The sequence below is a fragment of the Gobius niger genome (genome assembly GCF_951799975.1).
Source record: "Gobius niger genome assembly, chromosome: 20".
Classification (NCBI taxonomy): Eukaryota; Metazoa; Chordata; class Actinopteri; order Gobiiformes; family Gobiidae; genus Gobius; species Gobius niger.
Window position 1 is genome coordinate 19,159,555 of NC_136871.1, and position 16,702 is coordinate 19,176,256.

Genomic DNA, 16,702 nt, shown 5'->3' on the forward strand with positions numbered 1-16,702 from the left:
TCAAAGGAATGCTGGCCAGGTAATGATTCCTAAAGGTTCAACAAATATTCACTAGTTATTTTATCACTTTGAAATGTTTAGAAAATAGATACTGCATATTAATGTTTATTTGTGAAATTTTAGGGTGCAGGTTGGTGCCTTGAATTATGATTAAAAAAGGCAAATCGTCATAGTGTATCCAAAATTCAAGCGTGGAGACTACACAGTGAGAGCCATGAAGACCAGAGCTACCTCAGGTATGTCACATTAAAAACAACACAACCAATGCTTTTACAAGGACAAATGTTTTGTGCTTTGTTTACAGTCTACTTTGACCAACTAATGGCCCTGCTGTTTGAAAGTGTGGTCGAGGATCCTCTCCCATATCAGGAGCACACAAAGGACCTGTGCCTGAACCATTCTGTGCCCATTGGACAACGTAATAGATTAAAATCAATGTTTCATGCAAGATTTAATTGTGGGCAGTAAAAAAAAAATGAAGCCTGTATATGTTCTGTCAGATATGTCACAGGAAGGTATATGCAGCACCACTTTATGTTTCTAGAAGCTGAAAACTTACTGCATGTATATTTATTACAGTTGGTATTGTATAACATAACCAGTCAACTTTGTCTGTTCAATTTGTTTATTGCACACATCTATGTAGGCCAAGTGAGTGGCACATGCAGCTCAACCTCAAGTGAAATGTGAGCTGTAAGTTTGTAGTAAGTTTTACCAAAGAAATTGTGCTATAATTTGGAAATTGCACTGTTGTAAGAGCCAGAAGTGCAGAATCAAGTACTGGTACAAAACAAGATCTATAATTTTCATTAATATTTCAATATTCAACTAAAACAGCATACATCTAAATACTTCATTATAGCCTTTACTCTACAGTGTCATCATTCAGTGGTAGTTTAGTGTATGTGTTAACGTTGGTTAAACCTTTTAGTTCACTAAATTTAGTAATAGAAATTACTTCAGGCTATTTACTTAGGGCTAACTGGCTCTTTGGGTTCACAATGTTACAGTCAAGCCTTTAGAGAAACATGACCTGAATGATTCTGTCTCACATCTTCAATGGCAAACCAAAAATCAATTTCAAAAAGACAGCGTTCCTGCTCAATAATACAGGCCTACATTTATTTATTTGATATGTTTTGTGCACTTTGCTGTAAGAAAAATAATAAAAATCTTTGTAACACAAATAGCCACGTCTCTATATCACACACTCTGCTGAGGACACTGAGATACATCTCCCATGTTCACGTAGACCACAGCAAAAGTCTACATCTAAAATAGATCGGTAAATTCTGAAGCAGCCAGGACAGTTACGTCCCTTAGCTGCGATGCTAACGTCGATCGAGCTCAATGCTAAGCTGCTAGCTTTGTAAATGACAGAGGAATAAATGACCCAGCGCCTCAGGTACAAGGTCGCTGTCTGCCACGATGCCCCCCCTGTGTAGAGAGAGCTGTCGAGCTGTCCCAGTGGAACAAGTTGCTAAATAAGTTAGCTCGCTGGAACTCCATGCTCCCATGCTCGGACTTTGTTTACGAGGAGCGCTGCAGGTGCAGCGTCGAAGTCAGAAGCCTCAAGCCCCTCCCACCCCTCACCCCTCCCGCGTGCCCCTTAGTCCTCCAGGCAACGCCCCCCTTTCTGTTGAGATTTTCAAATCTGAGGCTCTGATACTGAGGCTCTGGAAGGAGGGGTTAGTAGCCCTTTAAGCATGAAAGTAACAGGTCAAGAGGTGCTCCAATCTCATCTTGTTGGACTCCATTTTGACACCTTCTATAGAGTTCGGGAATGTCCACAGTTACCATGGAGATCCGCCATCCTTGCAGCTGTTAGCATACATTTCCATAGACTAACATTAGCTAAAAACATTATAAAAAGTGGAGAAAAAACCAGTGGAACGACTCCGTTAGCTGCTGAGTTACTGCTGGTAAATACATCTAACACACTGTGGTCTCCAAGTGTTTTAATGTGAACAATAACTCCAGTATTTTAACTTTTAAAATCTCCATTAGTTTACAATGGCTGCTAATCCCATAATGCGATATGACGTCACATTCCCGAACTCTATATGTACATAATGTAAACAACTCACATGAAGTGATCTGATCATTACAAATATGTAAGTTATTTCTTAAACTAAAATACAAACACTCGACTTCAGCATTGATTCATTTATTGTATTAAGCTTCTTTAGGTACTGTATTTCTATAGTTTCTGTCCCAGCCATGATTAGTTTTCGTTAGCATTAGCATAGCCCGCTAGCTTTAGCATGCTATTGCTAACGATGCATTTTGTGTGGCGATCAAAAATACATTTGTAGAGGTTCAAACAAATCAACGATTGAATTCTCCAGATTCTTAGCTTTAAATTGATAAACAGCAGGCCCATATTCACTTAGATTTAAGTGGTAAAAGTTGTGTTTTTTTGGCATTGGTATCGGTTCAGTATCGGATATTTGTAGCCGAAAGCCCCGATATCGTATTTTTCCCAGTATCGGCATCCCTAATTCCATCTATTAAGACTAAAAAAGCGAACTTGATTTCTTTTTCAAGCACTGTCCTTTGTAGTGTTGGGGTAAATTTCAGCATCGCAGGACCATCTGTTTTAAAGAGTCTTCGCCCTTTTGACTTGCTTTGCTTTAGAAAAAAAATACAGAAAGCTTGATTCCATTGACCCGACCATGACACCACAGTGGTCTATGTCACAGAGCTTATATTTGCACACTTTGTCCTTGCTGAGGAACCTCTCAGGACATAATGCTAATTATACTGCGATCCTCTGCCAGGTCGTGTGATGTTGTTCCCAAATGTTTTTGAACTGGCCCCAAATGTGCTCATCTCAGGCCCCACATGTATTTTACTCTGATAATTAGACAGCTGCAAGGACTTCCTGAGATAGGAATGGGCGGAAGCAAAATTATAGTACTGTCATGATTTGTTTTTTTGTTCCCTTGTTTTGTTGTCTTGTCTCTGGTCTCGTCCTGTGTTTTATTTTGACATGTGTGTCCTTTACTTCCCTTGTGGTACTTGCCCTGATGTACCTGTGCCCGGTTTCTTCATGTATTTATATGTGTTTCCCATGTCCTTTGTTGGTTCATTGTCAGTGTTAGCCCCGCTTCCTTTCAGTTTTGTTTCAATAGTTTTTGAACACATTCCGTACCGTGATTAAATATCACCCGTTTTTGTTGCAGCATTTCCTGCGTTTATTTTCCTCCTTATTTTCATTCCACCATCAAACCATGACACATACATCAAACAACTACTCTGTGAATAACTTTTTTGTTCACACACTTACTATAATTAATCCAAGATAATTGGTTCCCATGTATTCATGATGTGTTCATTTTATTTTATCAAAAACATTTTTTTTTTTTTAATTCAGGAAATTATTTTTTTATTTCAAATAGCCTTATTAGTCTACATGCATATTGGCATTAAATCTTTTTACTAGACCGTTCGAGAACCCTACACAGCAATTCAATAAGTGGGAACTCTGTACAATTGGCAAATTAATCTCTTGAATCTTGAAAAAAAATGCATGCAGGCAATTTAATCTCAAATTATTTTCCTATTCTGTGAGCAGTCGGAACGCTTTGTTTGTACAACAACTATGGGTTATTCATGAGCTGCTGTTTCCATAGTAACGTAGCATATGTGGTGCATATGCTACTGCACTCTGTCTCTGATCCCTCATCTCTATCAAACACTGTATGTGTATATATATAAATACATAAATATAAATATAAATATATACATATATATAAAAAAAAGAAGTGGTGCGCACTGAATGGGTGCTGCTGCCGGATGCTCTCTCATCGAATGCAATTTCTCCATCTGTGAGATCAATAAAGTATCATCTTATCTTATCTTTATGTCGTGCTGAAGAGGGAGCTGAGTCGGAGGGCAAAGCTCTCGATTTACCGATCGATCTACGTTCCCACCCTCACCTATGGGCATGAGATTTGGGTAATGACCGAAAGGACAAGATCGCGAATACAAGCGGCCGAAATGAGTTTCCTTCGCAGGGTGGCTGGGCGCACCCTCCGAGATCGGGTGAGGAGCTCAGTTACCCGGGAGGAGCTCGGAGTAGAGTCGCTGCTCCTTCACGTCGAAAGGCGCCAGCTGAGGTGGCTCGGGCATCTGTTTCGGATGCCTCCTGGTCGCCTCCAGGCATGTCCTAGTGGGACAAGGCCTCGTGGAAGGCCCAGAACACGCTGGTGGGACTACGTCTCCGAGCTGGCCTGGTGTCGCCTCGGGGTCCCCCCAGAACAGCTGGAGGAGGTGTGTGCGTGGATCGGGAAGTCTGGGCATCTCTGCTGAGACTGCGGCCCCCGTGACCCGGCCCCGGATAAAGCGGAAGAAAATGGATGTATGTATGTATATATATATATATATATATATATATATGTATATATGTATATGTATATATATATATATATATTAGTACTGTCAATTGATTGAAATATTCAATTGCGATTGATCTCATGAATGTCATTGTTAACTCGCGATTAATCGCAAATTAATAAAATGTTTATCTATTTTAAATGTTCCTTGGATCATCATTTTAATACTCTAAGGGCTCAGAAAAGTGTCTGCTCCTTGTTTCCTGATAAGTCCATAAGTGATTTCAAAGCTGTCATCAGAGGTGCAGGAGCAAACAAACCAACAGGTGCTTTTTCTCCTGTAAACTCGCGGTCACATGACACGCTCCTGTCTGAGTGACAGCAGCTGCAGAGCGGCTCATGAGGCGTCTTTCTAATGTGTCGGAAAATTGTCTAGTCGAATGGACGCCGGTAAAGTTGATTTGCGCATAAGGCATTATTTTGGACAGCATTAATATATATTAAGACATATTACATTATGGATAAGAGTATACATAATGATTTGAGACACACTCTGGATGCAAATGGAGATTGTTTTCAGTTTGCCCTTGTTTGTATGTTTTTATGCATATGCCTTCAAGCTTGTTGTTGAAGCATTTCTAAGCCACTGCATTCAACTTCTGCTCTGCCCGTCATGCAATTGTTTATGGCCAAACATTATAGGTTTGGCAAGTCACACAGCCTGCTGACAGCTCACTCAAAGCACCCCATAGAGACACACCCACACCATTGCTGTGCATCTCTCAACCTTGCCGTAAATTGGCGCTCAATCCTAGACAAATGTGCTCAGGCACTGCTCTTGTCACCTAAGGGTGGTTCTGTTGTAATAGTGTCAGATGCACCTATAGGGGTAAAGCAGTGGGCTGGTTGTGCACACATTTTACTCCGCTATTGGCCTCTTCATTGTTCTTCGAGCCGACATGATAGTCTAATTGAAATGGTCAGTGAGTCCATGTCCAAATACTATAGATTTTGACATACGCTGCATTGTGCAGCACATTACAAACATGTTTGGTTTCGCTGGCATCTTTCTTTCTTCATGTGAGTGTGTGGGCTTCACGTCATTTGCGCTTGTGGCATACCAACTAACCTGGAATGAATGCAGAGTGGCTTGAAAAGCAAACTGCAATCTAAGTTGAAAGGCTTGGATGCAGATGAAATGAGCAAGCGTCAAGATTTGAGAACTTTTATAGGAGCCAGACAGTAGTGCTCTTAAGACTGTATAGCACTTATTCGCAATGTCTGGTCTGCGGCGGTGAACAAATATGCCCCATGTATTGATGACTATACATGTTTTACTTATTCCTTTGAAGTCTATTGTATTCTTGGTTAATGGTGAAAGTATAATACTCGCGGACAGAGTAGCACAACTTTAAACTGAGAAATAACTTGGCAATGATTTGAGATTTAATTATGTTATGGAGAACTGTTTCCCCAGTAAAGCCTTTTTTTGCACAAGTCTGCCTTTTGGACAAGTGCCAAGACCGTTTCCAGAACATGGAACAGGATTAATAATGCTCAAATGAGAAGTCGATTACTAAGGCAAATCCAGTGCTCGCGTGATGGATTTCTCTGTCTGTGTCTATCCTCTCTGTGGTAATATTTTCCGTGGCTGTGTGAGCGCAGGCTGAATTAATTTGATCGGCTAATATGAAGCAGCTGTCATTGTGCCTCTGATCATGGAGCTGTGAAGAGGGTCCACTCGGCACTTCTCCCCCCAGATGCCCATCACATACAAACACCGATGCAGCCACTGTGCTCTACTGTCCTGGCTTTACCATCAGCCACTCCTTCCCCAGTTTATTGTTTGACTCTTTAGGACCAAATCCCTGGAAGTGAATCAGATTAGAAGTATTTTATCAACTACAGAGTGCAGATAACCAACAGTTCAAGAAGAGCTCAACGCCAGTGTGACTGGGAGCTTACACAAACATATTTTGTTTATTAAATTCTTTCGTGTTTGGACTTTGTGGTTTTGTATTTTGCCAGGTGATTCAGCACACACGTACTTTTCAGAAACACAAACAGTCCAGTTTCTCATTCGCAGCAAGCTATTCTTCTCCCTCAAGTTTGAGAACGACCAACCTCTGTCAATTTTGGCCACTGAACTTGAAGAATTGAAACAAAAATCCAGTCTAACTAGCACAGAGAAGGAGTAACTTGTCTTGGCTGAGATAGATTGCTAACCTTTTTTTAAATTTTGTAACATTGAGACCAAAATGTTGCAAATTAAAGGAATAGGCCTCCGTTTTTACATACTGAGATATGTAGTACTTAAACGATATTACTGCACGGACATCAAAGTACTTCAGGTGTTATTACGCCTCACAATATAGTGCCTCCTTTTATCCGCTTATAAAATCCACATGTTTGATTTTAACTATACTTCGATCGTGTAACTACTCAACTGCATTTAAATAGGGAAAACTTGGAACAGCTTGGTAGCTTCTAACTTCACCCCAGTTTGGAACTATACCTATGCTGAGAGAGGCGCACGCACAAAGACCAGACAGTTACGCATCAACTCGTCTAAGCTAAGAACATATCTCAGTATTTAAAAACAGTGGCTTATTCCTTTAAACAAGATGTCTTTTACTGTATTTCAGCCTTGTATTTTCATTCAATATACTGTGCATTCTAGCCATGCCCATTTGTATATTGAGTGTACTAAAGGGCAAGCCACAATGGCACATCTGACTTCTCTGTGTCTGTCTTTATGTCTTTCCATCACAAATCTCTCTATAGTTTGAGGTAAATTGCTGGATTTTAGACTTGCGCTCAGTGGAGTAAGGAGAAGCCAGCTGTTCGGGAGAAAAGATCTTTTTCTCCTGTCTGTGGCTCGGTTTTTGGAAGTAGAGACTTTAGTTAGTGTCACTGTGTATCAGTGCTAGTTGCTGTTGATCTGTGCTCATAAACACGGCAGAAAGGTTTTATTAATGTTTACCCATTTTGGCCGATAACTGAGTTCATATTTACTGACTAAAACTAGAATCACATCTAGGTGTCAAATGAGGGATATCATGACATAATGACAATAAGGTTCTTCATTCATTAATTAATTTATTAATTCGTTCATACTTACTTCGCTTGGCTACTTCGCCAGAAGCAGGCGGTGGGCAATTATTTTTTACAAGGGGCCACGGGAATAACCTGAAGTGAGATAAATAGCCGCATCAACAAAAACTTAGCTTATTCCTGCTCAACTTTCTCCCATTTCAAAATGTCCAAAATAATATCTGAAACTCGACTGATAGTAATTGTAAATATTGTGAAATATATATACATAATACATAATATTACTATATTATGTTCTTACCTGAGCTTAGACGAGTTGATGCGCACCTTTCTGGTCTTGGTGCATGCCCGTAGAAGAGTGTGGTAGCTTTTAACTTCACCCCGTTTGGAGCTATAGGAATACATTTAGATTGGCCAAATGCTAATAGCATCTTTGGTCATTTTGCGTGACTGAGGGCACCATAGACAAGAAAAGAAAAGAATGGACTACTCCTCCTCACTCCTCCCCATTTACCATAATAACCACGTTCGAAGGGGGAAACTATGGTGGATTTACAGACTCCTCCTCCCCAGCTCTGACGAAGCATGTTCCTAAAAAGGGCATGAGGGCGGGATCTTCACTGTGGACTCGGCCCTTGCGTGACGTGTAGCTTGCGCAGTTCCAATGCTAACAGTCCGACCCTCACGAAGTACGAGATTTCTAAAATTCTTCTTACAATTGTGACTAACCCAGCGTTATCTCAGGGGGAATATCTAGCCGTAGAAAGTGTTTAAAAATTAGAAACCAGGCGTTAAAGTTGTTTTTAGCGTGTCTAAAGTCCAATGCTTTTCAATGGGAGACTAGCTGCTATATGGAGCGCTGGCGGAGCAATGGCGGCCTCTAGTGTCACGGCCCGGGCATTGGAGCGCACACACAAACACCAGACAGGTACACATCAACTCGTCTAAGGTCAGATAAGAACATATTTCAGTATGTAAAAACGGTGGCCTGTTCCTTTAAGGACTCAAAACTTTAAATCAAAAACCACTGGGCTTTAGCAGCTAAACGCAAAATAATGAACTGCAAGGAAAGACATTATAATTGTTTTGATCAACAAAGACTGGAATTAATTACTATGGAGCAGGCTGCTTTACTGTTAAATAATGACTCTGTCTCCAGTGTACCTGCCCCATGACTCACAATGAAATTGTATTTACAAAAAAGTGCACAGCAGCTGTGATCGCAGAATGTTGGGGAGGATTGAACGATGGACATGTAGGATTATTGTGGCCGTAAAATGGCTGCCTTTGTTATTTTTGTTTCTTTTATTTAATAGTACATTTGCAAATGGACAAGAGACTAAAAGTATCTCAAAAGATGTTGTCGAAGTTAACACTGTGAATGCAACTTTAAGAAAAAAAGTATATGTTATATGAAAGTTATATGAAACCATGGATTAAATAAGGCATAGGTTATTTCTGGAGGTGTTATCAGGCTTGTTTCTCTTGATAATTATGGGGCCATTAAAGAAATGAACTCAGATATTTCTGTTATTATTACATCACCCCCCCACAGTTTTTGCTCTATAATCAAAGCCCTCAGAGGCTGTACAGTATGCGTCATGTACATAATGCCTGGAACACCTAATTTTGTCTGCCCTGTGAAGATGATGGGCCAACCTCTTACCACAAACATGTATTCGCTCCACTTGCTGTGCACACACTGTAATTTCCCTGGCACATTTGTGTGGTGGGTAAAGTATCATGGGGGCGTGGGGAAGATGAGATATCCTGAGAGATCGCTGCACACCGAGGTCCGCAATTCAAGCACCGGCTAACCATTAATTTGAAATAATTTTGCCTCCCACAGTCCTCGATTATTTCCCTGCCATTATGAGAACGCTCGTGGCAGCATATTATTTTGACCCTGACAGCTTTTGTCTTCTTGTTCTGCAGGCTGACTGAAATTTGTTTTAATCTGTGAATACACAAGCGCTGTCTTGCTGTCAATCACTGTCAGGAACTATTTTTAGCAGACAAATACTCCTGATGCAGGTGAGTGTCTTTGTTGATCACTTGGGTACTTTTATTGGGAAAGCACACAACTGACCATTTCATTAAGGTTTAGACAGATTTGATCAAACCCGACATTTCTCTTCTGTATTTGTGATGCCTGGAGACCAATCTTCAAATCTTTATAGGTCCATGGTCAGGAAAAAAACAGGAAAAAAAGAAACACCAAGTTTGAGACGATTTTTAATACAAATAAAATGTTTGTATAAAAAAAATAACATGCTTCACACTTGATAACTATATATATTTTTTTAGATTTAACAAATACATCATCAGATAGCCAGGCACTGTGTCTTTTTACACATTTCCCCCCAGTTTTTGGATATGTCCAGACATAAAGGAGACATCATCGGCCCATTTAATAACATACATTAACTTGCCACTTAATTTGGTCAGCACTTACATTTTATTCTGCAACACAAATGAGGTTTTGAAAGGAATACAGAGAAGGTATGAGAAGCAGCAATGAATTTACAACACAAATGATCCCATTAGTACTTTTCCTTCAAGATGTGAGCAGGCTTTTATACACACAGAACCAGCAATAAATCTGGTAAAGGGTTTGATTGATCAAGGTATTGTATATTTAGCTATTTGACTTTGGAACCTTTTCTGCTCCTTTACGCCTATTCTCCTGGTTGAGAAAAGCGGCATATATGAATGCAATGAATTCTGTTTCGGCTGCCAATGCAGGTTACAGATCTCACCTTCAGGGCGATGTGCGCAATGATCTCAAGGGCACACTTAGTCTTAATTCTCTCCTAATGGATCTGTACAGCTTAGTGTTACCCTCAGCTGGATAAACCAGTGGCAGTGATCAAAAGGGTCACCCACTATGACACCCACCAATACGATCCCAGTCTGCTGCTTCTGTTAACCAAAGCACATGTAGGAGACTCGAAGTGGGCAGTGGCAGCCTTTGAGCTGGATGGTAATACAAATCATGGCCTCACTTAAGCACATAGAAACACTCACTAGACCTTCACCATTTGGAGAACACTGTAAACGTACGACAGGCGTCGGCCCAAACAATAGTAACAACGCTGCAACAGATTTTTGAAACGCATTCCAAAGTTACACTTTTTATTTTGTTCATTTTTTAACAACACAACACAGGATGTTGAAACTGGCATGCTCAAATCAGCAGAGACCATTTTAATAGGCAAAGTCAAAGCACTCCTGTAGAGATTAAGTTTTTTTTTCTTTTTCTTTTTTTTTGCATTGCCATGATCACTGATTCCAGCCACAACACAAATCTCTCCATGGATTTATTTCATAATTTTTTTTGGTGTCATTATCCCCTTGGTGACATCCTGAAGCAACATTGAGAACACCTGATGATTGAGATTCAGTTCATTTCTGAAATAATCTGGACCAAGTCTTTGAAAGGGCATTATGAAAGCCATCCAAACTCTCATTATTCAATCTGAAGACCTCTGCCGTGCAAGTAAAATGTTTTTTTTTTCCCCCAGTATTGTCTTGTTTACAAGGCAGAGAGAAGATCGAACCTTACTAATGTACTGTTAGCAGCATGGCTCCTCTCTGACACAGACTGTTAGCATTTCTTCTGTGATCTTTCACCCTTTGTTTATCCATGGCGGAAATTCCCCAGGTGGAGATGAACCATTGTAACGCTGTCCTTTAGATTGCATGGTTACTGTAGCTGATGTAAGTTTGCTTCGTGGCTGTGGGACAAAAGCAGAGAAAGATGATAGGGTCATGTGCTGAGATTTCATTCACGCATTCTAAAGTGAGAGACAACAGTGTTTATTTTAAGGCTTGTGCAGAACAGAAAAGCAGAATGTCAACCTAACCTTTTAAATGACAATGTGTTTATTGGCTTGTTTTCATTTTCACACCAACCTTCAGAATGTTTTCTTTTTGTGTAATATTTAAAACATCCGCAGTTGCCGTTGATTTAATTAAGTTTGACATGTTAACTTTGCCTTTTTGGGAACTTGAAATAAAATACCAGAGGGAGAATGTCTTGAATTTGCTACATACTGTATAAGAGTGTTATATAATTGTAAACATCGTCAGCCAGAGAAAATATAATTTTGGTGCATTTTAGTGGATAACAATTGTTTCAAAAGTAATTGTGTCTTTTTTGTCCCTTCCATAGTTTTTATTTGGTAGCTTGTTTCATGCTGTATGTGAATGTACTCTTGATTCTCCTTGTGTCGTGTCTAGTATAAATATTTGTAATTGCAAAATATGACGTTTTTGCAAGGATTTCAGGCCACTTTGCGTTTTTTGGTGCTGGTTCATAAACACAGCATAACAAGTCTTTTTTAAGTCCTGGTTTACACGGTTCTCATCCTGGTTGACTTATCTTTCAGTACTGATTTAAATTCAGCTCTATCCTGGTTTAGTCACTGGGTGCTAGTATGGGGGGAAAAAAGGACCACCAAAGAGCCAGTGTTCCACTTCCAAACTTCCAATAACACACAAGTCTACTGTCCAAGTCATGCTCCAGTCTACTGTGTTGTGGTCCATTTCCCCATTTATTACGCCTCTACAGAGTGCCCTTCATTACCTATGGAAGACTCTTTCCTGTATTCCCCTCCACCCTCACAGCAGCTGTAGCGTTGAGACCCCTCCATTCCCTCTCTGTCTCCCGCGTGATAGCCAATTCGCTGAGGTGAGCCGATAAAGCCGACATATCTCTCTATACTCACTGCACATGACAATGACACATGATGCTTATCCAAATCTCTGTGCACTATTTAGCCTCTATAAAAGTGAACCCAATCAAGATCTCTTGGTGTAACAAAAGATGCCAGTGTGTATCTCCGTGTTTTGGATGTGCACTTGTTAAATGCTGCATTAACTTGTTCTCACAACAAACAAATGACTGAGTGTCAGATTATACTTGAATGCATTTCTCATTTTGGTTCTAATGGAAAGGAGTTATTTGCTCCGTCCTAAGGTGCGAGATGTGCTCATTAGTAGAGGCCAAAGGAGAAGAATGTTGCTGGAATAAAAAGCTTCCTGCCAAAGGGAAAGGAGAAATCAGACAAACACCTGAGTCATCCCAGTGAGTCACTATATGAGATGATCTTACAGGATTGTTTTCTGAATAATTTTAATGCTATATATATGACACCGTTGCAACGGGGAAAGAGAAAAGTAACAACCAAGTGCTACAACAAAACATACCTTTAAATCCACACTAGAGGATTAATATCTTCCTCTGTAATCGATCAATGGAGACCCATTATCATAGCTCTGTAGGGAGCAGGGATGTAAATGGAACCATGTCATTTAGCAAGAAAGTCTTGTTTGATTCACAGTATGACTAACAAAGTCTGAGGAGACAGAGGAACAGAAGCGTTTGTCCTCAGCTCAGGGACACCGTCCTTATAAGAGCCTTCAAAGCAGACAAGACTAAAGTGAGAAATGCAGAGCGCTGAGTCATAGCAAACAAAATACAGGTGTGTATAATGTTGGGCGTGATGATGTAATTGTAATCGAGGATGAGATTCTGGTAAATGTTTGGATATTTATGGTCTATAAAGGTTTTTTCCTCTTCTTTTTTTTAAGTCATTGCATGACTAACTTTTAAGTGAACACACACCTGAATAAAACAAAACAAAACTCAATTAGTTATTTATCTGAATTGTGCAGCCCCAGTCCTGCAAACATTTCCAATTTGATGCCGATTTGGGACAAAGGTGGCTTTCACATACGGTCATCGTTACACATATGGTGTCATATGGTGTCATATGTGTAACAGCCTTAACCATGAGAAAAAGTATCTAGATTGTAGTATATACACAAGCTTTTCAGTCATGTGATTTTTGAATGCCAAAGTAGAATTATGCAGTACTACAACATGTACCAATATCTCTACTCAGGATATAAATGAAAGACAACTGATTGACAGTGGCATTTTTATTTACTCATAATCATTGCTCAAGAAGATTACAGTAAAAACAGGGCCCCAGAGGCGCACGTTTATGTGAAGAAGCCAGTCAGTCAGTGTTTAAGCTGCTCAAGACGTTAGCATGCTACCGGTTAGCTTTAGCTTCATCACGATAAGCCTCTCCAAGAGAAAACCCTGAACCACACTCCAAACATCTAGCCTTGGATACAACATGTAACAGAGGTCAGAGCTGAGCTGCAACTGTAGTTTTATGAACCACACATGGGTTTAGCGTGCCAAAACGGTAGAATGCTAACGTCTTGAGCCGCTTAAACACTGACTCAGGCTGGGACTGTTGACCTGACAAACTGCAAAAATCCGATCTTTAGTAAATCCTTCTGTAGTTTGACAGACAGAGCTGCTACGTCTGTGCCACATTTGCTGGTTATATCACATAAATGTGCGTCTCTGGGGCCGTGTTTTAACTGTAATCTTCTTGAGCAATGATTACGAGTACATAAAAATTCCACTGTCAATCAGTTGTCTTTCATTTATATCCTGAGAAGAGGTATTGTTATTCTACTTCGGTATTCAAAATGGCCGGAACTATGCGTGATGTCATTGTAAACGCATGTATAGCAAAAATAGCCTAGATGACATTCGTACACTCAGAAAATCAGAAGAAAATGCGATGGCTTTACTTTGTGGAATTTGTTGTCTTAGTAATTCGTGCTATTAAACAAGAACCCCCTGCTGACTGAATACCAAACAGTAAATTAAAATGCCTTCTTCGCTGGGATATTTTGTTCAATACAAACGTGTTTTCTTCCCACTTCTGCCTCAGAGCTTTAGCGACAACAATAACTATGCCTTTCCCTTCTTTCTGCGAGTTTTAATTTGAGACAAGTGTTCATTGTGGAATCACCACCTACCATTTTTGTGACAACAGTAATTCACTTTGACATGACACTAATCCCCCACCCATCTCTGTTCAATTGCAAATACTTAAATACATCTTACATGCCTGGAAGCTACAGTCAGTTTTCTTCCCTTTGTAAATGAACAACTCGGAGAAATTTGCAAATTCAGTGAAGCGTTAGATGAGACAGTACACAGGTTTAATAATTCAGGATCATTTTTACTCTGCAAAGTGTCCACGCAGAAGTCCAAATGAATGCCATGTGCGCTCCATAATAATGTAACCTTCTGTCTAGTCTTTTTTTTTTTTTTTTTGAGTCTTAAGAAGTGTATTTTATATTTTTCTAAGGAGACTATCAACTGGTGGGCAAATATGATGGTAAATTGTTGCTTTTTTGCTAGAACTGGCCTTGTGTTGAGTGCTTTGTGTGTTGAGTGTTTTGTGTGTCTTACATTGCGTTTCCAGGCTCTCGCACAGCTCAGTCTTTGCCTCCCCGTTGGGTCTGAGGCCGGCCTTGGGGTTGAACTTGTTAGACATGGTGGCGGCTGTGACCACGGCCTTCAGACTGCGCGAACGCTTGGGCACGTTCTGCTCCGGGTGGAAGAGCACCACGTACACCTTAGGCATGTAGAGCAGGCCCAGGGACACGGAGGCACTGAGGCTCACAGAGATGGTCAGTGTGGTCGTCTGGATATACATCTGTGAACAGTGTAGCAGATAGAAACAAATTGAATACAAATGGCAACACTGAGTAGAACACAATGTCTTAATGGGGGAGAAGTGTGTGTTAGTGGCTATTTTTGGTGCAATACCAGTGCAACATCCTCCAGATCAAAGTAGAATGGGTTGCAATGTGCAGTGGAGGAATTTTTTTTAAATATGTAACAAAGGGGACACTACATCTATCAAGGGTAAAGCACTATTCTCTACTAAAATCGGAAAAAATCCCTGGAGCTACCTTGAATGCAACCAGCACAGTCATGTGGACTAGTCACGCTCTTGCACTCCGGGTAATATCTCTTCTGTTGTTCTAATATTGAAAAAAATACTAGCATTATTGTTAAGTTTGCTGCTTACTGAACCTACTACAGGAACCAAGTGGCTCAGTGTCCTCTGCGTCTACTTCAGCTAGGTAACGTATTAGTCATCATGATTCTCCCGTGTGCTATCAGTGCTGACAAAACACTGTAGCACTTAAGTAAGCGTGCTAGGCAGCTCATGAAATGGTAAGCGAGTCTTGACGTGGCTTACAAGGCACTATTTTTGTTCGGCTTTGAAAGGTGAAAAACACGCAAAAAACACGCACGTTCGTTTTAGGAGATTCGCAGAATGTCTGGTTGCAACGATTACTATGAGGTATGATTGGACATTGGACGTTTTGGGGCGGGGTTTTGCGAAAGGTCAATTGTGATTTGTAAAATGGACTACATATAAATACACAATAACACAAATATTGCATCCCTTCTGGTGCTGTATTTTGTTGTATTTTTCTATGTGAGTACTGTAGTGGCCTGTATGGAACAAATGACATCTGCTGTACATATTTCTCATTTAAGCAACCGTTGCTCTGCGAGTTGACCAAGCAGGTGTTCTGTCATGAATTCACTTCCACATGATGAAGATGTCTCAAAGATGTAGCTCATTCGCCTTTATAGAGTGCAAGCCCGAGTAGCCAAGACCATCTTGTTTGTTAATTTTCTGCTGTACTAGTTTTAATGCAGCTATAACATCCGAATAATGTTATCCCTGGGTCTGAATATCTCATTAAAAGACAGCTTGTAAAAAGTAGAACAGTTTTTTTTGTAAGTAATCAAATTTGGTAACCAAATTCACTGAACTCTCACAATGAGACGACAGTCACAGGAGGAAAAAGCCGCCATTTAGATCTTCAATGTGCCTCCTCCGCATTAAGACAGAACTGAGAGACGTCTTTGAATCAAGCATCTTTATGGTTCTGAATGTACATTTTTAAGACAAGTAGACATTACCAGCTGCATGTCTGTGCTTGCACTTCCGTGACAAATACTTTTTTACAATTAAATTTAAAATATTTAATTATTGTCAGGTCTATCCTAGTTTTCGGGTGAGCGGAAACTGGGAATTTGGAACAATTGATAGTTTAATCTTGAGGGGATGTGCCAAATGTGGATTAGGAAAAAAAATAACAAGCATTTGTTGTGTTGCTCGGAAACTGTTAGTAGACCAAAGACAGCGCCACACTGAGGCAAAAACCTCCTACTGACTTTCAAATACACTTATGGACACTATTCTATTGCAATATAGGCCAAACATAGTGATTAAGGTCAGGACTGGATGATAGTTTCTAGCTTGCTTTATTCATAGTTTGTATCATTTTATATAACATTATGCAAAAAAGGATCTTTTCTATGTTTTACTAAATATTTCCCACATAGTAATCACACTTAAATAAACCCTGCAGTGACCTCCCCACATTTGTTTTTCACAATATTTTCT

The 16,702-nt window shown here is 40.1% G+C and overlaps 1 protein-coding gene across 1 annotated transcript in view; it reads right to left on the bottom strand.

The window, feature by feature from the left end:
- Window positions 1–9,630: 9,630 nt before the first annotated feature.
- The window catches only part of LOC306979884 (metabotropic glutamate receptor 4-like), a 178,290-nt gene continuing 171,218 nt past the window's right edge, over window positions 9,631–16,702 (bottom strand). Inside the window, exons 10-11 of the mRNA XM_079579028.1 lie at window positions 14,680–14,926; window positions 9,631–11,128 (exon numbers count right to left, since the gene is read on the bottom strand). Of these exons, the coding sequence (XP_079435154.1) occupies window positions 11,085–11,128; window positions 14,680–14,926 (291 nt within the window). The 3' untranslated portion in view covers window positions 9,631–11,084. The remainder of the gene's footprint in view (window positions 11,129–14,679; window positions 14,927–16,702) is intronic.